The following is a 25882-nucleotide window of genomic DNA, read 5'->3' as shown; positions in this document are numbered from 1 at the left end:
GACTTTGATTCCACTGGAGTCAGACTGCCCGGCCATTTAACCTTCGGGACTTATGGAGGGGAATTTTTAATTTTTTAAATAGTAATAANTGAATTCCTGGGAACGAGGCTGCCCGGCGGTGGTCACGTGACGTCGGCATCCTGCGCGTCCTCTCCAGGCAACCGTCCTGGGGACCGACGACGCTGCTGGCTGCAACATGAACATCATCTACCCGCTGGCGGTGCCTAAGGGGCGCCGGCTGTGCTGCGAGGTGTGCGAAGCTCCGGCCGAGCGCGTGTGCACGGCCTGCACGGTCACGTATTACTGGTAGGCCCTGAAATGTGTCACCTGGGCCCCTCAATTCCCTCCCTCTCTCCCCATCACAGGTCTGGGTGCCCTGCGTAAGCCGTAGCACCAGCTCTGCCAGGGAGAACTCAAGGCAGCTTCAAGACAGGTCCCTTAAACTTCTGTGTGTGCCCCTTCTCCCACTCATTCGTCACCAGATGTTTTGTTGACTGCCTACTGTGCACTATGCACTGTTCTAGGAGCGGAAGTTACTAGGGGAAACTTGGTGGACTGTGTGTCCCTCAAACATCTAACATACCAAAGCGGAAAATAGATAAACTAACAAAAAGAAAACAAGATTATTTTCAGGGAGTCATAAATGCCATAAAGACAAAGGAAATGTAATGGGAGGTTGGGCAGACAGCCTCCCGAGGGTAGATACTGATGTGAAAATAAAGGAGGAGCAGTCTGCCGGGAGATGCTGGGGGAAGAGTAAGGCCCTGAGGGCGTAAAGACTGGTGTGCCTGAGGAACAGAAAGAAGGCCAGTTTGTCTGGTGCACAGCTAAGACGGTGAGAGAGGGTGGGGAGGGTAATAGAAAATGCGATGAGATTTCATTCATTCAGTATAACTTCCCCAGATCTTTGCTTCCAATTAGACCTGTTTTGGACCTGAGATAAAACTGCTAGGCTGCTGATGGCCATAAACGTAGTCCAGAGCAGACTAAGTTGGTTTAAAAAGTCATTATAATAGTCCCTGCATGACAAATACTGTCACCAAGGTGTGTTGTTTTCCTGGGACCTCTAAAGATGCATGGTGGCCAGGGCAGTATCTGAATAAATAATGTTTGAGATGATTCTTGAAAGGTCAGTAGGAAATTGCTAGGTGAGTGGACAGTGAAGACAGAGGACAGGGTACTCCTGGCATTTGGGTCTCTTTGGGGAAAGGCCAAAGGAAGAGTTTGTTCAGAGCCGGGGACAGAAAATAGTAGTGGAGGAAGCAGTCGCTGATTTTCAGACTGCAGACTGGACCCATTAGCAGGTCATGGATATATCAAAACCAGCATTTTAAGGAAAATGTACTTTTTTAAGGAAAAGAGTAGAATAACAAAGGAAGTATCAGAGCAATCCTACTTGAATTGTTTCCTGAAACTTTTTAGCATTTTATGTGGATACATGTGTTTGTAATGGTAAAATGTATTTCATACTAACAATTTTTAAAAACTACTGTGATAGGTAGGAGTAGGAGTTTAAGCCAAGAAGATACAGGTTACGACCACATGGTGACATGAAATTGGGAAGTTTGGAATTTATCCTCTGGAAAGTCATGGCCGGTTTTGACGGGTTCTCCCTTGTGTTCAGGAAGGATGACAGGTAGCAGTGTGGAAGATAAATTGGAAGGTAGGCCCTAGAGGCTCCATCACTGATTAAGAAGTTGTTGCAGTTAGGGTGCCTGGGTGGCTCAGTCAGTTAAGGATCTTGTGGTCCGGGAGTTTGAGCCCCGCTCCGTCTCTGTGCTGACAGCTCAGAGACTGAAGCCTGCTTTGGATTCTGTGTCGTCTTCTCTCTGCCCCTCCCTTGATTGTGCTTTGTCTCTCTCTGTCTCTCAAAAATGAATAAATGTTTTAAAAAAAATTTTTTTTAAAGTTGTTGCAGTGGTAGTGGTGGAGAGTGAATATACCTCTCTCAGACTGAATTAGGTGTCCTTCCTCAGTGGTCTCACTCTATATGTTCCCTGTCCTAAAACTTATGACACAGATTGAAATCAGTTGTTTAATAGTCCATATTCCTCACTAGGTCTGTATATCCCATGAGGAAAGGGAATAGCATCTGTGTTTTTCTTGGAGTGTCTTCATTGCCTTTAGAACACAATTCAGGATTTGCAGCACGCTGGTCATTTCTCTACCTTAATTTCCCATTACACTCACCCTCTCTTCTTCTTGATGTAGTTACCAAGGTTTTCTTTCAGATCTAATTTGCCAAGCCCTTTCCTGCGTCAGTGTCTTTGCCTGGGCTGTTCTCTCTACTAGGAACTTCCTCTTCAACCACAAGTCTTCCCAGGTCCGTTTCAGCCTTCAGTTCTCAGGAATGTTATTTTCCTCAAAGAGGTCTTTCTGGAAGTACTCCTCTCTCAGTTTTCTCTCTCACCTTTTTCTTCATTTTTCCTTTACTTTGATATTTTGTGTTTACTTGTTTAGTATCTGTGTCTTTTACTAATCCTACTGGCCGCACATACCACACACTCAGTGATCATTTGTTGAATAAGTGAGCTTCTGAATGGATAGTAAACCTATTAACACAGAAGGAGGTGGCGGTGGGTGACAGATTGGGGAGGGGCCCCACAGTTTGAGGGCCTTCAGGTCCCTTGGGAGAGATGGCTAGTAAACAACTTCAAGTACAGGTCTGGCGTTCAGGGGAGAGAGGAGAGCCCTTTGCCTGATATGAGCATCTACCTCTCTCCCTCTTGCCTTCATCCCTGCTGCCAGAAGTAATTCTGTAATTCTGTAATTCTCACTTTGTAGTCACTTTCTACTCTCAGATGACTCTTACTTCCCTTCTTCGTTTTATTTTTTATTTTTTTAATGTTTATTTATTTTTGAGAGAGACAGTGTGAGTGGGGGAGGCGCAGAGAGAGAGGGAGACACAGGATCTAAAGCAAGCAGGCTCTGAGCTGTCAGCACAGGGCTTGACACGGGACTCGAACTTACAAACTGTGAGATCATGACGTGAGCCAAAGTCAGATGCTTAACTGACTGAGCCACCCAGGCGCCCTCCCTTCTTCATTTTAGTTGTTAGCAAATGTGCTGTCTCAATTTTATTATGTTATATTAATGCAGGATATTATGTTGAATATGTGTAGAAGGACTGTCATTCATATGCTATCTTTTGATCTGTGTGAGACCCTCTGTGTATACCTTACAGTCTCTTGCACAGTGTTGTGAAACAGTCGAAACTAAAAATGTGATTAATGCATGAATAAATTATTATCTCCTATGCCCTGTCCACCATTAGTTCCTTTCTCCTCTTTCACTGCCTTTAGTTCTCTTTAAGGTCTTCTCTCCCCTCCACCTCTTTTCTTCAGATTTCTCTATGCTTGTGTCCTGGGGATTTTAAGATATTTTTATAAAATAAAACTGAGGCCATTGTTCTGCATCTCAGAAATGGAGTCTTTATTACTCCTTCCTCACAGGGTTTTGTGGTTGAGTATAAAGCATGTAGCATCATGCCTGAAACCAAACTGGCACTCAGTAAGTATTCTTTTTCTTCATTCCAAATTTAAGGAGCTGGAAGGACAGTCAACTTGAATTTGGGGAAGTTTTTTTTTTTATGTTTTTTTGCAAAAGAGTTTTTTCCTTTAAAATGTTTCTTAATGTTTATTTTTGAGAGAGAGAAAGAGAGAGACAGAGAGACAGAAAGACAGAGTGTGGGCAGGGGAGGGGCAGAGAGAGAGGGAGACACAGAATTGGAAGCGGGCTCCAGGCTCTGAGCTGTCAGCACAGAGTCCGATTGCAGGGTTTGAACTCATGAACCGTAAGATCATGATCTGAGCCGAAGTCAGATGCTCAACTGACTGAGCCACCCAGGTGCCCCAAAAGAGTTTTTTTCTAATTGTAAATGTAACTCATGTCACTATAGAGAATTTGAAAATATAAAAAATAAAGAAGAAAAATAATCCGTAATCTCACAACGTAGAGATTAATAATCTGATATTTTGGTCAATTTCTTTATATTAGTTTCCCATAAATACAGCTGTTTTATACACTTTGTGTAATCTTGCATATATTGTTCTATGTTGGATTATTAGAATGTAGCCAGGGAACAGAACCTTTGTAAGAAAGGGCAATTTTATTAAAATATACACTGAAACATTACAGAAAGTTAAGAGGCTTTAGTATTGTAGGTTAGCAAATCGTAGCACATAGATAAGAGTGATTTGCAGTAAGTTTTATTTAACATGTGGGGCACAAATGAAAATGTTTTCACTGGTCAGGAAAAGAAAACAGTGAAGTGTTTGGTATTCAATAGTAGGAGACAGTAGGATCTGTTGTAAACTGCAGAATGAGTGTCCTGCCTAATGTCATCCAAATTTAAACATGATATTTTAAAAAACATGATAATGGTCGGGGTGCCTGGGTGGCTTTGTCGGTTAAGCGTTCAACTCTTAGTTTTGGCTCAGGTCATGATCTCATGGTTTGGTGAGTTCTAGCCCCACATTGGGCTCTGCGCTGACAGCACAGAGCCTGCTTGGGATTCTCCCTCTCCCTCGCTTGCTGCCCCTCCCCACTCATACTGTCTCTGTCTCTCTTAAAATAAATAAATAAACTTAAAAAAAATTAAACAAACTTACTAAAAAACAAATCAAAACATGATAGTGCCAAACAAAAAATGTCTGGCTCACAGACTACTTGATTGAAAACATATTTTTCTCCTCTTTCTTTATGCATGACTCTGTGCTGGGTTTTAGGGGTTAGACAGATGAATAAGAGAAAGAGCTCATGAATATATATAAATAATGCTCATTTATTTGGAAATATTGAGCATAGATATGTCAAATGCTCTCACTGGAACAAAAATTCAGGCATTTAAGTAAATATTTCCATTATTCACACAATTATTTAAAAAAACCCTATTTAATAAATACCTTATGGAACTCAACTTTTTCTATATCCTGGCTGTTAAGTGCTTTAATTGATTTATTTACAATAATTCTTTATAAAAAAATTTTAAATGCTTTATATAATTTCTTTGATAGCAGTTATAGTTTAAAGAGAAAATACTTTATTGCATTTCTTTCGTCCCAGAAGGAAAGAGGGAGAGCTTCAACAAGGCTATATGTTGTCTGTGACTGCTTTTGTGCTACAACAAGAGTTGAATTTTTACAACAGAGACCATACAGCTCTCAAAAGCCCAAAATATTTACTATATGGCCCTTTACAGAAAAACTTTGCTGACCCTGTGCTAGGTTATTGTTACCAGTTTTGGAATATGTATAAGTGGAATCAGTTAACTTAGTTACTGAGTAAAAATATTTAATAGGCAATAGAAATGCAAAAATTCATGATTTATGTATCTAGCAATGGAGTCTCAAAATGCATAAAGTAGAGAAGGGAGAAAGAAATAATAGTTGGACACTTCAGTATTCCACTGTCAATAATGAATAGGAGATAAGCAAGGATGTACAAGGCTTGAACAACACTATAAGCCAACTAGACCTAACAGACATCTGTATACATATGGAATGCTTATGGAATATTCTCCAGGATAGACCATGTACTAGACCATAAAGCAAGTCTTAATAAATTTATAAGTGTTGAAATTATAGAAGGTATGTTCTGTAATCACAGTGGAATAACATCAGTAATCAATAACAGAAGGAAATTGGGAATTTATGAATATAGGGAAATAACACAGTCTTAACCTGTGAGTCAAAGAAGAAATCACAAGGGAAATTAGGAAATGCTTTGAGATGAAATGAGAACAGAAATACAAATACTAAAATTTATGGGATGCAGTGAAAGCAGTACTCAGAGGGAAATTTCTAGCCATAAACACATACATTATAAAAGAAGTAATATCTCAAATCAATAACCTACCCTTCCACGTTAAGAAACTATAGAAAGAAAAGGAAACTCAACCCAAAGCTAGCAGGAGGAAAATATTAAAGATTAGAGCAGAGATAAGTGAAATAGAGAATAGAAAAGCAATAGAGAGAATCCACAAAACGAAATATTGGTTTTTTAAAAAGATTAACAAAATTGACAGACCTTTATTTAGAGTGACCAAGAAGAGAACACCCAAATTACTAAAGTCAGAAATGAAAGTGGGGACATTGCTAGCATCTTTGCAGAAATCAAAGAGATTATAAGAGAATACGATGTACAAATGTATGCCAACAAATCAGAAAACCTAGATGAAATATATTCCTAATAAGACACAAACTAGCAAACTGATTCAAGAGAAAAAGAATATCTGAGTAGATCTATTAACTAAAAAGATTTAGCTAGCCATCAAAAACTTCCTGCAAAGAAAAGCCAGATGACTTCACTAGTGAATTATATCAAATACTTAAAGAAAAATTAACACCAATTAGTTCTTCAAGATTCTTCAAAACCTTCAAATTCTTCAAAAACTCTTCCAAAAAAATAGATGAGGAAGAAAAAGTCCCCACTTCTTTTTATGAGGACCATATTACCCTAATACCAAAAACCAGACAAAAACATCACAGGAAAATAAAACAACAGATCAACATCCCTCATAAACATGGGTGCAAAAAATCCTCAACAGAATACTAGCAAACCAAATCCAGCAGCATGTAAAAAGGATTATACATCATGAGCAAGTGGCATTACTTCCAGGAATTCAAGGTTGGCTCAACATACTAATATCAATCAATTTAAGACATCATTTTAACAGATTAGAAGACAAAAACCACATGATAATCTGAATAGATACAGAAAAAGCATTTGATAAAATCCAACACCCTTTGTAATAAAAACACAACAAATTGGGAATAGAAAGAAACTTTCATAACTTGGCAAAGGGTATCTGTGAATAAACTTAGAAACACAAAGCTAACATCATATTTATTGATCAAAGACTGAAAACTTTCTCCCCTAAAATCAGGAATGAGTCAAGAATGTTAGCTTTATAATTTCTATGCAACATTGTTCTAGAAGTTCTAGTTGGGGCAGTTAGGCAAGACAATGAAATAAGAGGCATCCAACTTGGAAAAGAAGGAGTAAAAATACTTCTTTTTGGTTATGACATGGTCTTATATAGAGAAATCCCTAAAGAACCTAAAAAAAAAAAAGGCTTATTAGAACTAATACATGAATTCAGTGAGGTTACAGGATACAAGATCAATGTGCAAAAATCAGTTGTATTTCTGTATGCTAGCAATGAACAATCTGAAAATTAGGAAAGCCATTCTATTTGCAATAGCATCAAAAAAAAAAAAAGAAAGAAAGAAAGAAAGAAAGAAAAATTTAACCCAACAATGACAAGACTGTATTACACTGAGAACTAAATAACATTTTTGAAAGAAATGAAAGGCCTACATAAATGGAGAGACAATCCATATTCATAGTTTAGAAGACTTAATATTATTAAATGGTAACACTTCAAACTGATCTACAGATTTAGTGCAATCCCTGTCAAAATTCCAACTGTCATTTTTGCATAAATGGACACATTGATCCTAAAATTTATATGAAAATGAAAAGTACCCAGAATAGCTAAAAAGTCTTTAAAAAAGAACAAAGGGAGAGGACTCATACTTTTCCATTTCAAAATTTCCTGAAAAGCTACAGTAATGGTACTGACCGTGTGGTACTAACATAAGGACAGACATACAGATCAATGGACTAGAATTGAGAGTTCTGAAATAAACACATACATTTATGGGCAATTGATTTTCAACACGGGTGCCAAGACCATTCAGCTGGGGAAAGAATAGTCCCTTCCAGATGGTGCTGGGATAGCTGCATAGCCACATGCAAGAATGAATTTGGACTCCTACCTTACACTATACATGAAAAGAGCTAAATGCAAGAGCCAAAAACAAAACTCTCAGAAGAAAGCATGGTTGTAAATCTGTGATTCGGGATTAGGCAACCATTTAGATAGGACACCAAAACCCACAAAGATCCAAAGAAAAAATAGATTTAAGACTTCATCACAATTTAAAACTTCTGTGCATCAGGGGTACCTGGGTGGCTCAGTCAGTTAAGTGCCTGACTCTTGATTTCGGCTTAGGTCATCATCTCATGGTTCGTGAGTTCAAGTCCCACGTGGGGCCCTGCACTGGCAGTGTGGAGCTACTTGGGAGTCTGTCTGTCTGTCTGTCTGTCTCTCTCTCTCTCTCTCTCTCCCCCTCTCCCTGTCTGTTCCTCCCTTGCTCTCTCTCTCTCTCAAAATAAATTTAAGAATAAAATTTTGAAACTTCTGTGCATCAGATAAGCAAAACAAGTCAGAGAAAGATAATACTATTTAACTGATATGTGGAATTTAAGAAACAAGCAAATGAACATAGAGGAAGGGAAGGAAAAATAAAATAAGATGAAAACAGAGAGGGACACAAACCATAAGAGACTCTAAACGATAGAGAACAAATTCAGGGTTGCTGGAGGGGAGGGGGATGGGGGATGAGTTAAATGGGTGACGGATATTAAAGAGGGCACTTGTGATCAGCACTGGGTGTTGTATGTAAGTAATCAGTCACTGAATTCTACTTCTGAAACCAACTTTACCCTATATCTTAACTAACTTGAATTTAAATAAAGTCTTGAAAGAGGAAAAAAAGAATTAGAGATTTGTTATAAAGAAAAGGCAGATTTTTTACAAATAAAGTAAGTACCCCCAAGACAAACTGTGTCAGAGAACATTATCAAGAAAGTGAAAAGACAACCCACAAATGGGAGAAAATATTTACAAATCCTATATCTAATAAGGATCTTCTGTCTAGAATATGTAAAGGACTCTTAAAACTCAAGAATAAAAAGATAAAAGACCCAGTTAAAAAATGAGAAGATTTGAATACACAATTCTCCAAAGAAGATACACAAATGGCCAATAAGCACATGAAATGATGCTGAACATCATTAGTTGGTAAGGAAATGCAAAATAAAATGACAATGAGATATTACTTCACACACACTAAAATAGCTTTAATAAAAAAAAGAATAAAAAAAGAATAACAAGTGTTGTCAAAGATACAGAAAAAGTGAGCTCCTCATATACTGCTGGTGGGCTATAAAAGGGTACAGCCTCTGTGGAAAATGGTTTGGCAGTCCTCAAAAAGTTAAAGATAGAGTACTATATGACCCAGCACATTCCATTCTTAGGTATGTGATCAAGAGAACTGAAAACATATGTTCACACAGAAACTTGTACACAAGTATTCATAGAAGCATTATTCATAATAGCCAAAAAGTAGAAACCACTCAAATGTCCACCAACTGATGAATGGATCACCATTAAAAGTGATACAGCCGTGCAGCGGAATATCATGCAGTCGTACAAAGGAATAAAATATTGAGCAATGCTATGAATGGATGAACTCTGCAAACATCATGCTAAGTGTAAGAAACCACACCCGAAAGGTCACATATTATCTGTTTCCTTTATGTGTAATGTCCCGAAGAGGCAAATACATAGAGAAAGTAGATTAGTGGTTTCTGGGCATCAGTGAGTGGAGAGAAAAATGAGGGGACCAGCTATAGAGCAAATGGAATTTTTGTTTTTGAGAGATGGAATTGTCCTGGCATTAGATAGGGTGATGGTTTTACACCCTTGTGTCCTTAACTAAAAACCACTGAATTTAAAGTGTACTTAAAAATGGAAAAACAAGGAGCTCCTGGATGGCTCAGTTGGTTAAGCTTCAGCTCAGGTCATGACCTCACTGTTCATGAGTTCAAGCCCTGCGTTGGGCTCCGTGCTGACAGCTCAGAACCTGGAGCCTGCTTTGGATTCTGTGTCTCCCTCACTCTCTGTCCCACCCCTGCTCACACTCTGTCTCTGTCTCCCTCAAAAAAATAAACATTTAAAAATGGAAAAGAGGGGCGCCTGGGTGGCTTAGTCGGTTAAGCGTCCGACTTTCGCTTAGGTCATGATCTCGCGGTTTGTGGGTTCGAGCCCCGCGTCGGGCTCTGTGCTGACTGCCAGCTCAGAGCCTGGAGCCTGTTTCGGTCTGTGACTCCCTCTCTCTCTGACCCTCCCCTGCTCACGCTGTCTCTCTCTCTCCTAGAAATAAATAAAACATTTAAAAAAAAAATAAAAATAAAAATAAAAATGGGAAAGAAATGTAAAAAAAAAAAAAATTGGAGGAAGGGTCAGAATCAGGTAATAGGTTTGGGAATCATTCATAGAACTAAGGAATGGGAATGGATTCTCTGTAGGGCTGCTGTCCTGTCCAGTTAAGTGTTTAAAAATACCAAATCTGTATGTAAAACTCAGAAAAGCTTTATACCAGCCTGTCACAGTGCTTCCCGCTGGAGAGCTAAGAAACACCTGGCTCTGGAGTATAGGCTCAGAGTAACTACTCAAGCTCTCACACCTATGCTTCCTTACTTTGAAATAACAGCTTTGGTTTTGTCCTCAAAAAGTTAAATAGTTACTAGAAAAAACATCTGCTGCACCTGAGTCCACTGGGACTCAGGGCCATTNCAAGCAGAGCTCTCCAGAGCCAAGTGGCACAGAGGCACCCATGATTGGAAAGTGTCTTCTAGAGCCTCAACAGATGGAAATTCCTTTCTCTTTCCCAAGAAAAAGACCCTCTTATCCGTCAGCTTTGGTGTGCAGATTTTCTGAAAATGGCCTTAGAACAATGCAGAGGCAAAGTCGTCTTTGTTGTTACTAACCAAGCAGAAAAGCCGAACAGCCACAGCGTCACCATGTGACTTCGGAATGTGACCCTGTGCCCCGAAGAAACAGCAGCCTCCCTCCCCAACTGGTTTTTACTCCATCAAATAACCACATGGCAGAAAAGGGATTTGTGTCAGAAATGGCGTTGGGTTTCCTGCCTGATGGTATGTGTTGGGCTTACTTTTCTGGTGTTTAGGGCTGGGCCAGTAGCGGGGCCAGGAGAGTCCTTAGGTCAGGCCCGAGGTAATGAAGTCCATGCTTTTATTGGCAGTAGTGTGGTTCATCAAAGAGCTGACTGGGACAGCATCCACGAGAAGATCTGTCAGCTCCTGATCCCGCTGCGTACTACCATGCCCTTCTACAATTCCGAGGAAGAGCGGCAGCACGGCCTGCAGCAGCTTCGCCAGCGGCAGGTGAGTCCCACGGGGCTGCTGCGGGGGTAGCTCATGGGTGCTACCCTAGGAGAAAGAGTGACCCTCTTTGAGGACGGAGACTTTGTTTTGTTTCTCTGTGCCCTCAGTACAGTTGTCCCCCGGGTATTTACTGAATCTCAGAAGTCCAAGATCAAGGATAGGTATCAGCAGGCTTAATTTCTTCTGTGTACATGCATCCCTGGTGTTTCCAAATGTCTTAAAAAATTTTTTTTAAATTTTTTTATTTCTGAGAGAGAGAGAGAGACAGCGTGAGCAGGGGAGAGTCAGAGAGAGAGGGAGACACAGAATCTGAAACAGGCTCCAGGCTCTGAGCTGGCAGTCAGCACAGAGCCCGATGCGGGGCTCGAACCCACAAACCGTGAGATCATGACCTGAGCCGAAGTCGGCCTCCCAACCGGCTGAGCCGTCCAGGCGCTCCTTAAAACATCTTCTTTAAAGGACACCAGTCAAATTGGATTAGGGGCCACCCTAATGGCCTCATTTTTAACTTAATCACCTCTCAAACACTCCGTCTCCAAAGGGAGTGACATTCTTGGGTTCTAGGGGTTAGAGCTTGAGTTTGGGTGGAGAGGGGAACAAAATTCACCCTTAACACCCATATATGCCAAGTATGTTGACAAGAGTGCAGGTATAGAGGAGGAGGTAAAAAATGATGTATGAATACAGTAGGGAATACGTAAAGGAGATTTAAAAACTTTTATTATGGCATTGATAACATCTCACTTACTCTAAAAAAAATAGTGTTTTATAACCCGTAAATCTCAAAACACCAGATTCATCAATTTTAGTATTGTGGCACTTTGAGAATGGCCTTGGGACAATGCAGAGTTTAAGTTATTTCTGATATTTGCTAAGCAGGATAACTCCAGAAGGAAAGAGGAACTGTTTCTGTCAAAATTAACTGGAACAGAGAATCAAAGTTTTAGAATGTCTGAAGACATGACAGTTTTGCTAAACCACAATTTTATGATGAATATAAGAATAATAATTATTGAATAGTTTTATATTAAACCCTCATTTATACCGATCAGTGAGCTACGGTGAGAAGACACTTGTTCATGGCCCTTGAAGAATTTACAATCTGGGTTTACCTTTTTTCTATCACTTAATTTGGGTCTCATGGCCACCTTAATACAAGCAGGTTAGCTAGGAGCCCTGGACCAGTTCATTGGGTGTTGGCCTTGCTCCGGGTGTACCTATGCCCACCCTTGATGGTCTAGTTTTTTCTTCCACAGAAACACTTGATTGAATTCTGCTACACCGTAGCCCAGAAATACCTCTTTGAAGGAAGACACGAAGCCGCTGTTCCAGCAGCTTTGCATTCACTTCGCTTCCGCATGAACGTGTATGGCCTGAGCTCCGTAGAGCTTGTGCCTGCTTACCTGCTGCTGGCCGAGGCGAGCCTGGGTAAGGGAAATGACCTGAGATCCCCCGGGCCCCTGAAGGAGCACTACACTGGGTCACATCAGTGGCCAAAGAGTGCAGCCTTGGAAGTGGTACAAGAGCAGTGTTGTACAAGAGCAGTATTGCTGTCAAGTTTGCTACAAGTTAGGTGGGGAAGCAGATGTCATCAACTTTGGGCTACTACTGATGGAAGCCCACGATCAAGCTGGCCTACACAGAAGAAGGACATTTATGAGGACTCTGGAGTGTCCCAGGGGGATTGAGGCTTCGTGAGGCACTAGAATCAGAATACTGTAACCAACTAAGGCTGGTGCTCTGCTTCTCTTTTGGGCCATGCCTCTTGTCTCTGCTTCTCTCTTTGCGTCCGCTTTATTTTCCATCTCTGCAGACTTTTCTGCCCCGTGCCTACCACAGAAGACAGCTACCCCAGAATAGCAGATGTAGCTGAATTTACATGGAATCCACGTGTCCTGCAGGTTCAAGGAGGGTCATCGAAACTAATTAGCATCTGATTTCCATTGTTCAATTCCTAGAAGAGAGGGTTGTGTTGACTCAGCTTGAATGTGGTATTTACCTTTATCTGCCTTTGTGTCAAGGTCACATGGTGACAGGAGTATAGGAACCTGCTCACGTGGATGGAGAGGTGGTTCTGAGAGCGGGAAGCACAGACTTGGAAGAGCTCCATCCCACGCAGTGGTTGCTACAAGAAGAGAATTAGCATCTTGGAGGGGAATTAACCTTTATGAGCATCTGCAGTGTTTTAGGGACTGTCCACCACTTTATACATCTTAATAGCCACTATTTAAAAAAAGAAACAAACAAACTTTTAGGGGCACCTGGGTGACTCAGTTGGTTAAGCGTCCAACTTTGGCTCAGGTCATGATCTCACAGCTTGTGAGTTCAAGCCCCACCATCGGGCTGTGTGCTGACAGATCAGAGCCTGGAGCCTGCTTCAGATTCTGTGTCTCCATCTCTCTCTCTGCCCCTCCCTCTCTCTCTCTGTCTGTCTGTCTCTCTCAAAAATAAACATTAAAACAAACTTTTAAAATGAAAGGCTGTTGGAAATACAGTACAATGAACTTTTTCCCCTGAGCTGCGTGAGGGTTAGTTGCTGGCTTGGTCCATTTCCTGCAAAGATGTCCTCCTTCATAACATAGTGTCACCATCATCTACTGTCATCTTCTAAGCAGATCCCATCCAAGTGTCTCCAACTGTCCCAATAACGTCTTTATAGCAGAAGGATACAGTTCAAAATCATCCTTTTCATTTTGTTGCCATGTGTTTTTAGTCTCCCTCATTCTGGAATAGCTTCGTCAGTCTTTCTTTGACTTTTATGGCTCTGACACTTTTAAGAGTAAAGGCCAAGTATTCTATAAAATGTCACTCAATTTGGGTCTCTCTGATGTTTCCTCACAACTGGACTCAGGTGATGTATCTTTGGCAGGAATATCACAGAGGTGGTGCTGTGTTCTTCTCACCTCATCCTGCAAGTTGGCACACGTTTTCAATTGCTTCATTACTGATGATACCCATTTAAGTTACTTAAGTTACTAAGGTGGTGTTTGACAGGCTTATTCTTTGTATACTCTTCCCTCTTTTGCAATTAGTAAGTATCTTATGGGGAGGTATTCTGAAACTATATAAATGTCCTGTTCCATCAAACTTTCTCTATATTCATTTATTTATTTATATTAGTATGGACTCTTCGTTCTCTAGTCTATTCAATGGATTAATATTCTATTACTATCATTAATTTGGTGCTTAGATTATTCTAAGTGGTGGCCCATTCAAACTGGCTTCTATGTCTCCTTGACACAACCCCATTGTTCTTTATCACTTTCCTGCTTTCTGGAACATACCTCCAAGGAGCCTTGTGGATTTTTTTGGTTGTTGTTTGGTTTGTTTGTTTGTTTTTGTTTTTTTTAATGAAAATGGAATTCAGAAGCCAAGAGTTGTATAGCAGATATTTGCATTGCTGTCGGGGTAGGGTTGTTCCTAGGCCTTCTCAGTGGATAGAATTAGGGAATATGTATGAATATGATAATGCCTACACATTTTACATCTAAATTCATCATCTCTTGATAGATAGATAGATAGATAGATAGATAGATAGATAGATAGATGAGTATGAGTCCATGCCAGTACTTCTAAGTTAAGTCCAGCACCACCACAGGGTTCAATCTAATTTCCTCCCATTCCATATCTGTAGTTCTCTGACAATGAGAATGCTGGCTTCCTTTTTCATTAACATATTTATATATTTCATCAGTTCCCCTGAATGAACCAATCTCCCATCTCCAGCCCTACTCTTTCCCCTTGCAGATGTCCTTCTCTCCTTCCATGGGCTCTTGACTCCTCATTCAGGGCTGCTACTTCTGCATTGATCCCCTCCTCACCAGTTTGGGCTCTTATTCCTCAAAACCAGGCCACGTAACTGCAAGAATGCCCCTCCTTACTCTGCTTGGGTCTGGCTCCCTATTCCATACTGCCCCTCCACCTAAACTACTGGGAAGAGCACTGGACAAGGAAATACAGCCCAGGTTCTGTGTATTTCTGACACTGACTAGCTGCAGGATTTTGGGAAAGTCTCCCTAGCCTAAGTCTCATTATTTCTCATCTGGACTATTGCTGACTAGCTGGCATCTGACCTCCCTCCAGTTTGGCCTCCACACAAAATATGATCAGACCACTCCACTAGATAAAGACCAGATTCTCCAAGCAGCCCTATGAGCTGCTTTGTTCTAATATGCTGTCACCTTTATGAATTCTGTCACCTCATCTCGCATCTTCTCCCTCCCTTTTAGTTATGCTGTCCTTCTCTCTTCTTGTTTGGGAAGGCTCTTCTGTAGCCACTGTCCCCTCCACCTAATTCCTATTCATCCTTCAGGTCTAGGCTTGAGTTACTATCCCCTTGGGGCACCTGGGTGGCTCATGGGGTTAATCATCCAACTCTTGATTTCAGCTCAGGTCATGATCCCAGTGTAATCGGATTGAGTCCCGCATTGGGTTCTACACTGAACATGCAACGTGCTTGGGATTCTCTCTCTCTCTCCCTCTGCCTCTCTCCCCTGCTTGGCTTCTCTTTCTCTGTCTCAAAACAAAAGAATTAGAAAACTACTTTGGGGAATTACCGCCCCCTTGTCTGGAAGCCTCACCCAAGCCCCCAGACTGGACCAGGTTTCTTTTTATATGTCCCCATAAAAACCTCTTCCTCTTCTGGGTGTACATATCTGTTGATGAGATTATTTAATTACAGTTCTCTTTCCCTCTAGACTATAAACTGAGGGAGAACCAGAACTGTCCCTATTCTCACTCATCAGAGTGTCTTCACACCCAGAGCAGCACTTAGCACAGAGGAGGTGCTGAAACTCGCCCCCTCCCGCAGAACCTGGCATCGAGTGGGCCCTGTGAAAGCATCTGTGCCCTTCACAGAATTGTTTTGAGGAATAAATGAGTTTGTGTTTAATGAACGTGAGAGTGCTTTGCAAGCTGGAATGTTCTGTCTAACTGGAAGCTGTCATTAATACCTCCCCCAGTCATTGACTGAAAACTATGCCAGCCTTTTTGTCAGTCTAAATAAATCACATTCTTTTTTTTTTTTTTTTAATAACAGGGGAGGGGCAGCTGTCAGCCCAGCCTAAGCCTATCTTCTCACCCTGCACATGAGTGTCACTACTCCTTAAGTGGCTATTCCTTCTCTTTCTATTCCATATGCTACTGACATGACCCTTTAGGATAGTCTCCCTTCCTTTAGCAACTTTGTGTATCTAGTACCTCCACTCCATCCCTACGCCTGTCCAGGCAAACACTGTGTCAAAGAGAACATTCCTGAACTTACCCATTCAGCATCCACAGTCTCCCTTCTGACCTGCTTAGAGCGGTGCATTCCTCCTACCCCACTATCCCTGCTCTCTGGATTTGGGGCCTCAAATATTTTTCTCCCAGGATGCCTTTTCCTTTGAGATGCTTGTTATTTGCTGGTGCAGCTTAACTGCAGGGCCTTCCTTCAGCATGGCCTTCTTGAATGAAAACTGGACAGTGAAAATGAAATGTCCAATATATGTCAGTGCCTTCTACCAATTCTCCCCAATCTAAATAATCTTTGCTAAGAACCATTTGCCTCTTCAAATTTGAGAGGACCGTGGTCTCCAGCTCTTATTTCACAGAGCAAATCCAGGTGGAAGATGTGACTTGCCATGCACGTCTGCACGAGCCAGGATCATGGGCATTGGCCTCTTGCTTCTAATCTAGGATTTTCCTGTTCCTTTACTTTTGTCACCAAGCCTTGCAGAATCTTCCTCCATAGTGGTAGTCACACTCCGTTCTCCATCCCCATAGTCCTTGGCCATCACTTTCTGACTCTATGGATTTGCCTGTTCTGGGCATTTCATATCAATGGAATCCTGCAATATGTGGCCTTTTATATCTGACTTCCTTGACTTAATGCAATGTTTTCAAGGTTTATCCATGTTATAGCCTGGATCAACACTTCATTCCTTTCTGTGGCTGAATAATCTTCTACCCATGGATATGGATAGCCCACATTTTGTATATCTACTCATCAGTTGATGAGCATTTAAGTTGTTTCTAGTTTTTGGCTGTTATGGCTAGGCTGCCATGAACGTTCATGTACAAGTTTTGTGTGTGAATATATGTTTGAGTCAATGAATAAATGAGTGAATGGGTGCTGACTCATATTTCATCATATGTTCTCTGGCCAGGGTATGAATTCTAACCTTCTCTATTTCGTTTGGGCAGGTCTGGGCCAGATTGTCCAAGCTGAGGAATACCTATCCCAAGCCCAGTGGACAGTCCTCAAATCAACGGAATGCTGTCATTCCATCCAGTCTTTGCTGCATCGGAACCTCGGACTTCTCTATATAGCTAAGGAAAACTATGAGGAAGCCCGTTACCATCTGGCCAATGATGTAAACAAGCTAAATTACGACACCTGAATGTTTCTGAGAACAGCTATGCTGCATTTTGTTTGTTCTTTTTCAAACTGAGCACGTCTCTAAAGTGTTCTGTTTACAACTGACTGGCGAGGTATTAGCGAGAATGCGGTTGTAACAACCTGAGTCAAGCCTTTCCACCTCCTGGCTGTGCAACGTTGGGCCAAATCACATCACTTCTGCAAGCCTGAATGCTCTGAGGATGATAAAGGGAGGTAGAACAGCACACTCGTTAAGAGAAGAGCTTTACTTCTACTCCTGGTCATGGTCTTGGACCAATTATTTAAACTCTTTCATCATCAAGTAGCCTATGCCTCATTGGGTCATTGAAAAGATTAATAACAAGACTATATCTATGCAGCATTTTGGCTGTTATTTTTACATGTAACATCAATGTTTCTACTTCAGAGCTGTTGGCATATGAAAGTTCCTTATAAACTATACTTTAAACTATAAAACTAGGTACAAATGTTAGATAAGATGGTGATGAGGGCAATGACTGAGCTATTCTTCCAAAATTCATGATGTTTCTATTAGGATTTCAGTAGTGGACAATATTACCAGACAGAAAAGTTCCTGAGCCTGAAATCTGGACGAGGTTAGGGTCAGGATGCAGTCTCCATGCACGTTGGTTCTCTCTTCAGCCTCTCCATTGGGCAGCCCTTCCTCTGACTGCCTGCCACTGCGCAGTGTCGCTAAATCCACCGGAAACATTCTTGTGCTGGTTTGTCTCCATACCCCCTCATTCCAAATCCATTCTCTGCTCTACTGTGCCCTGGGAGGCTGACCTCTGTGGACTGCATGGCCAGACTCTATTGCTTTCCTGCTTCTGTTGGATTTAGAGAGTGAGAGGCATGACAGGGGAGTGGATGTTGGGAGGAGATAGAGATTGGGTTTCTACTCTCTCTGTTGCCTTCCTGCTGCACCCCAGTTCTGGCACGGGCAGGGCTCCTCCATGGCCACAGCTCCAGCAGGGGGCCTTCTCCCATAGGTCTAGCTCTTGTGGGGCCCTGGTGACCCTGCTTTCTCCCTCTCTTTGTCAGGAGTCTGGACAGTAATAGTTTCTTGCTGCTGATAGTCCCTAGGGCTTTACTAGCTCTTGTTAGTTCTTTGACCTCTATATGTCTCTTTAAAGAATCCTTTCATTAAATTGTCTTCAGGAAATGCTTTGAGGGTGCCATCTATTTCCACCTAGGAGGCTAACTAGAAGACTTCTTCCTCTGCCTTTTCTCTCTATACTCTCACTCTACCACAAATTAAACAGACCCACAGATTCTGTCTTTAGCTGGGCCACACAGTTAAGAAGTAGATCAAACTCAGATTCATCTGCCTACCTTTCAAAACAACAACAACAACAACAACAATAACCAGAGCTTTGTTGATACGTATCATAGACTTGACCCACTTTAAGTATACAACTCAGTGATTTTTAGTAAACTCACAGAGTTGTGCAGCCATCAGCACAGTCCAGTCCACATTCCCATCACCCCTGAGATCCCGCATATCCATTTACAGTTTATTTCTCATTCTGACCCCCAGCCCCAGGCAACCACTTTGTCTCCCTAGATTTGCCTTTTTCTGGACATTTACTATAAGCAGAATGCTATGTGGTTTTTCCATCTGACTTCTGTCACTTAACGGAATTATGTTGAGGTCCATCCATGTTGTGTCAATACCTCATTCCTTTTACTGCTGAGTAGTGTTCATCTTCTGGATATACAATTTTTGTCCAGCCATTTATCACTTGATGAACATTGGGGTTGTCTCTGCTGTTATGAGTAACGTTGCTGTGAATGTTTGTGTACAAGTCTTCGTGTGGACACAAATTTTCATTTCTCTTGGGTGCGCGTCTAAGAATGAAATCGCTGGGTCATATAATAACTTCACTGTTGAACGTTTTGAGAGCTTGCAAACCATTTTTCACAGAGGCTGCGTTGTTTTCTATTCCCACCAGCAGTGGATGAGGGTTCCATTTTCTCCATGTCCTTGCCAGCGCTGATTTTCTGCCCTTTCGATGAGAGCCATTCCAGTGTGTGTGAAGTGGTATCTCACTGCAGTTTTTGCGTTTCTGTAATGACTGATAATGTTGAGTATCACTTCGTGTGTTATTAGTCTTTGGCATATCTTCTTGGAGACATGTTTATTCAGATCCTTTGCCCACTTGTTAATTTTATCTGGACTGTTGTAAAAGTTCATTACAAATTCTAGGTGTATAAGTTCTTTAAATCAGATACATGGTTTACAAAGAGAACTGAAGCACCCCTTCTTCCTCCTGCTATAGATTTATTTTGCCAGTTGTGCATTTGGAACAGAGGATATCAGGACCTCAGGAGGCTACTTCCACTTGGCTAATATCTTCTATGCCCTTAAACAGTTGAACGTGGCAGACACGTTGTACACCAAGGTGAGCCGGGGAATATGGGAGTGGAGCCTTGATACTGTGGCCTTCTAAGTTACAAGTGTGTCAGACCATTCATGAGAAATTTGAGGCAGAGAGAGATGAAGTGATTTGCCCAAGATCACATGGTCTGATCCATGATATATTCCCACTTTTCTTTCTTTCTGTTTCTCCACTGGCAAACTAGGCGAGGCTCAGGTCTGGCCTGATGCTCTGATTATGTCTGTTTTCCCAACAGATCTCTGAGATCTGGAGTAAATACTTGAACACTCGCTACCTGGTGCTCTCAGAGGCTCGCAACAACCAGATAGACTTACTGGGCAAACGATTTGAGACCGATACTGGCTTGGGTAAGTGGCAGCTCTCCCTGGGAAACAGAGCATTGACTTCACCCCACCTAATCCACAGGGCTTGTCCCCAAGAGGGAGCGCCACTGTCCCTGTCACTAGCACACCAGTGCCTTCTTCTGTATTTTGCTGATGCGGACACTGAGATAGGGGAATCAAAGAGATTTCACCAGTGTTGGGAAGAACTCAGAGCCCTGGTACCACACACAAGCCTTTCTGGGGGTTCATAAGGGACAGATGTGGAGAGAAAAAGACCTACCAGAGCCCCCTGTGATTTCTGCAGAACCTCCCTTTCTTACATGTTATCCCTCAGGGCACATAAGGCAAGGTAAACTCTCTCATGCTGCTCATTTGTTCTGGGGACTTCACCTCTTCCTTTACTGGCCAGTGAGCTCCTCAGCGGCAGGGCTGGGTCTCATTATTTCTCCGTCCCCAGGCTCTACGATGAGTGAGTGCTGAGTGGCACTGTATGACATCGTTCCCTCTGAGGTAATAAAAAGGGACAGAGGATCTAGTTTCTGCTCAAAAGAGACAGCGTAGTTGATGAGACAGAACCTACGGGAAATAAAAGGAAATTTCTACAAGTACAAATTATATTACAAGATGAGTTCTAGAATGAAGAGGTGAGGATAGTTGGATGGTGTTGAATAGGAAAGACTTCTTGGAGGAATGGTTTTGAACTAAGATTTTTAAAAATTAATAACTTTATTCAGTTTTCTCTCATTATAAAAGTGGTGTATGTGAAAACAGAAAACTTGGGAATCATAGAAATCCAGGCAACCGCAGGGTTATGGTTTTTGCCCTTTCTGTCTTCCTCTCTAAGCTTAGTATGTAAAAAGTGTTGAGGAGTACGTGGCCCCAGATGACTCATAATAAGTCAATAAATGGTCGCTAAAGTAGGACTAACGCCACTAGGAGGAAGAGTAAACCAACTTACATGGGGAAGCAGAAAGGCTGTGGCTGAAGCACCCTTGGGTTTGGGAGAGGATTAAGCTGCTGGCTGCTGGAAGTCCCAGCTCCCTCCTCTTGCTCTCAGGCGGAAGCTAAGGGGGACCCAAGGGAATCCCACTGGGACAGCCTCTGCATTTGGAGCCTAAGAAATCAAGAGTTTAGGACCCTGAAAGACAGAAACCACAGTTCCCTCGAGACCGGGAGCTGCTTGGGGTGAGCAGGCTTTATGGAGCTGCCTGAAACTGCCTGGCTTCTTGCTGGCACACGGCCACAGACCTCCAGGGGAAGACCCCGCTGTGCCTTGTGCCCAAGGCCAGCGCCCTGTCAGCCCTGTGCTCACCCGTGAGGGGAGACTCAGCAGCTCCCCACAGCCTGTTTCTTCTTTCCAGCCTCCTCCCTTTCTGTTGCAGATGAAGCGCAAGAAGCAGAAGCCATTCAGATCCTGACTTCAATCTGGAACATTCGAGAATCTACATCCAACAAAGCCCCCGAAAAAGCTATCTTCATTCTAAATACCCTTGTCATGCTTTACTACCTAATGATGAATTCTGCAAAGGCAAGTGTCTCCAGAAAAGCGCCATGTCTAAAACGGAGGTCAAAGTCCCTCTAGTTGAATTCAGCTGTGTTTTGCGCAGCTGCACGGCCTTCTGTCCTCTGAGTAAGGCCTCACTTTGGAACAGTTCAAGTGTTCGTGGTGTTTCTCATTTGTTGAGTCCAACCTGCATAATGGAAACAGCGCTGTCTTCTTCCCTAGGGACATGCCTGTCACTAGCCTAAGTACTTCTCACGAACTAACACAGTGAATTGTCAGGCTGACTTTATGAAGTAGGTATTTTATTATTCCCACTTTACAGATAAGAAAACTGAAGCACTGAGAGGGTCCATTATTTGTCCAACTTCTTTGCGGGGAGGGGAAGTCACGATACACAAGGCAACACTTAATGTGGAATAAAATTCAGATCGTGAATAGCGCTGCCAAGGAAAAGAAAGCAGGCAAGGAGACAGGGAGGGCTGGCTGGAGGACGCCTTTCTGTGTGGGTGTCACGGAAAATTTAGGATTCCCTTCCCCCGCTCTCCCTTCCTCCCTACCTTTCTTCAGCAAACTTTACTAAGCACCTTCTGTACACCAGGAGCTAAAGTAGTGGGTTCTACTCCAGTGTGATGGTGAAGACCAGGGCACTGTGGGAACACAAGGGAGGGACACTAACCCTACCTGGGATGGAGTAAGAGTGCTTAGGGAACAGGGAAACATTTCCATTGAATTTCCAAGCTTACACTACAAACACCTCTTTTCTACAGTCCCGGGTCCAGTGTTCTCCTGTGTACTCAAGGGAGTCCTTACCCCAAGGCATGTGAAGGGTGTTAGATCTGCGAGAGGGCCTTAGAGAATAGGGACACATACGTCTACTCCAGAGTGCCACCTCACTTCCTTTAGGTCTTTCCTCATTGTCTTCAACGAAGCTTTCCCTGACCCGCCTACTTAAAGCTGCAAAAGCCTGCTACGCGACTGGTGCTTCCAAGCCCCGTTTCCCACTTTATCCTTTTCCTTAACACATCTCACGTTGAAGATACGATGGTGTTTTACTTGTTTGTGGTGTTTATGGCCTCTCTCCCCCGCTGTATTGTAAGTTTCCCGAGGGCAGGAATTTCCACCTGCGACCATAGTACCCGGAACATAGTAGCCATCCAATAAATATTGGAAGGGAAGGAGAAAGTGGTGGAAGGAGGGAGGGGAGAAGAACCAACCGAATCTGTCCCAGGATGTCCTGTGAGGCCTCTGTCCAAGTAAAACTCTGGACCACAAGGCCCCTGGATGGCAAGTTGCTTGTGGCCCCCATCACCCCTGTGCCTCCCGGTGTTGTTAGTTCAGAGGGTCCTGATTCAGATCCTGTGGAGATCTCGCTTCATTAAGAAGGTGTACTTTGTACTTAGTGTGTCAAGGCAGGCAGGTTTCTCTGGTCCCCCATGCCCACATGTGTGGCCAGCTGTAAGGACCGGTGGGTATTCACAAGTTTCCAACAAGTGGAAACTCCGAAAGTGGAAACTTTTCACACCAGTGGCTGGTGTGAGAGCTGAGGGGTCCTTTCCCATGTTTCTGGGTTGAGCACAGATGGGGCTTCCCAGTGTAAAGCTTTCCCACAATGACTCCCTTTTGTAACTGTAATTCTGTTCCAGGCACAAGAATATGCCAAGAGGGCCTCCAGTCTAGCTGAAGAACACCATCTCAGTGTCCATGAACAAAGTACCATTCAAGAGTTACTAAGTCTTATCTCAGCTGAAGGAGCTCATCCTGTTACTTAGTGACCCATGAATGCTGTGTCAGCCGCTACTCAAGGGGCTGTTGACCTTGTAATGCGTTCCAGCTTGCACAAGTGCTTTGAGGTACTGTGACTCGCTGAAGGCTCCCCTTTCCCCCGGGACTGCACACACAGCCGTGTTTTTATTTTTAACACAGCACATGTGAGGGACTATAGAGCTTTAGACATAAAAATCAGTAAAACCGATCTTCATTATGACCTTTGCCCTTGGCCTCTGGTGACTATGTATGACTGAGTTATGCACTGTCAGCTTATTAATATGGTACTTTTAATTAAAGCACAAATAGTTTATCACTTACCAGAAGTCTCCCAGGGACACATGTTTCATAGATCTTTGCCAAGGAAGCATGTAGGGGATAGAGTTATACTGAGGCAAACTTTTCCTGTTCTACTGGCACTAAGGTAGTGTTATTCTGAGGTAGATTGTGACTTAAATGTCTATTATAGTTCTTAGAACAATCACTGAGAAAATTACTCTGAAGGGTAGCTACAAATCAACAAAGAAATTAAAACAGTACACTGGAAAATATCCACTTAGTGAAAAGAAGGCAGAAAAGGAGGAATAGCAGAAGAACAAGATACGAAACGTATCAAATACAAGTAGCAAAATGTGACACCCATCCGAGGTCTTTGCAGGGCACCCAGCCTGGATTAGCTGAGATACCATTCCAGGCTGGGGCCTTTCTTTTCTTCAACAATGACTGAAGCAGACATGAGCCATCTATACTGATGCAAAGGATAGAGTGCAGGCCTCCGTGGCAGACATACCTGGGTTCAAAGCCCTGTTCTCTCACTTTAGTAGCTTTGTCACTTTGATCCCCCCCATAACCTCATCCATTATTGTTGTAAAATGGTCCTGGTGTGACTATGGCTGTACTGGCTCCTCCCACTGATGACCCTGGTCATTTAGCACATCCTTTTTTCCCCTCCAGATCTGCCAAGCAGCCTACCCATTAGCACTTTGCATCTTGGGTAGATCTGCATCCAAGGGAGAGGATGTCGGGGACCTGTGGGACAGCTTTTTTTTTTAATTTTTAAAAAATTTTTAATGTTTATTTTATTTTTGAGACAGAGAGAGACAGAGTATGAGTGGGGGAGGGTCGGAGAGAGAGGGAGACACAGAATCTGAAACAGGCTCCAGGCTCTGAGCTAGCTGTCAGCACAGAGCCCGACGCGGGGCTTGAACCCATTGACTGCGAGATCATGACCTGAGCTGAAGTTGGCCGCTTAACCGACTGAGCCACCCAGGTGCCCTGCTGTGGGACAGCTTTATGCCCCTCCCTGTAAATTAAGTCACCCCGGTACATACAATAAACATACGTCTGGTGTGCCATGCTGCCCCTTCAGGCCTAGGGAAAATCTGCTGGAACCCCCATTCCATACCTGTGGGTTTCTTCTGCTTCTCCACCATGGCTAAAGTCACAGGGCCTTACTTCCTGCCATACGCCTGGCACTCCGGATGCATCGTCCTCTGCGCAGTTCATCTCGCAACTGTTGGTTCCTCTCTCCCAGAACGCACCCCTGCTGCTTGACTCTCAGCCCCTGACCCCAGATACGAGTCCGCTCTTTCAAACAGATGTCTGCTGAAGAGTTGGAGGGGTGCGGAGGGGGGTCAACAACTCTTCAGCAGATAATTCAGAAGAAAATATTGGAACTTCCCTATTCAGAAGAAGTCTGTCAAATCCATTTCATTGAACCTAGCTCTCTCCTCAGCCATACTCAAAGGCCCCTTTCTCTTTTGTCTCCCCTTTCATATCTGTTCTCTTTCTTCTCCACCCTGGAGTTCTTGTTCATGAGTCCTTCCCCACTGAATCTGTTTTTTTTTTTAAATGTTTTTTATTTATTTCTGAGAGAGAGAAACAGCATGAGCAGGGGAGGGTCAGAGAGAGAGGGAGACACAGAATCCTAAACAGGCTCCAGGCTCTGAGCTGTCAGCACAGAGCCCGATGCGGGGCTCAAACCCACGAACCGTGAGATCATGACCTGAGCCGAAGTCAGATGCTTAACCGACTAAGCCACCCAGGTGCCCCCCCGCCCCGAATCTATTTATAAAATTGTTTAAATTAAAGTGTTTTAGTTTATTGTTCTTTTTGACTGATGTTCCTCTTGATTGTGGGCTATAATCTCCTTTTTCACATGTTTAGTAATTTAATTGCCAGTCTTTCTGTTTTTCAAACACTTGCATTTAAGGCTATACATTTCCCTCTAAATACTGCCTTAGTTTATCCTACATAGTATGAGTTACAGTATTTTAATTGTCATTTTGTTCTAAATATTTCCCTTTTTTTCTTTTAGAGAGGTAGCACATAAGCGCAAGCTGGGTAGGGGCAGGGGGAGAGGGACGGAGAGAATCTCAAGCAGGCTCCATGCTCAGCATGGAGCCCAATGTGGGGCTCAGTCTCATGACCCTGAGATAATGACGTGAGCCAAAATTAAGAGTTGGACACTCAACCG

At 42.8% G+C, this 25882-nt stretch overlaps 1 protein-coding gene across 1 annotated transcript; it reads left to right on the top strand.

The window, feature by feature from the left end:
* The first annotated feature begins 95 nt into the window (after positions 1-95).
* ZMYND12 (zinc finger MYND-type containing 12) lies at positions 96-23726 on the top strand. The gene is made up of 8 exons (XM_077752012.1): positions 96-306; positions 10896-11037; positions 12294-12465; positions 17221-17390; positions 19696-19818; positions 20051-20162; positions 21521-21666; positions 23286-23726. The coding sequence occupies exons 1-8, from the start codon at positions 197-199 to the stop codon at positions 23409-23411; spliced, it is 1101 nt and encodes a 366-aa protein (XP_077608138.1). The 5' UTR covers positions 96-196; the 3' UTR covers positions 23412-23726.
* The last annotated feature ends 2156 nt before the right edge of the window (positions 23727-25882 follow it).

The sequence above is a fragment of the Crocuta crocuta genome, unplaced genomic scaffold, assembly GCF_008692635.1.
Source record: "Crocuta crocuta isolate KB4526 unplaced genomic scaffold, BGI_CrCroc_1.0 scaffold367, whole genome shotgun sequence".
Lineage (NCBI taxonomy): Eukaryota > Metazoa > Chordata > Mammalia > Carnivora > Hyaenidae > Crocuta > Crocuta crocuta.
This window is presented reverse-complemented; position numbering and strand designations above follow the sequence as displayed.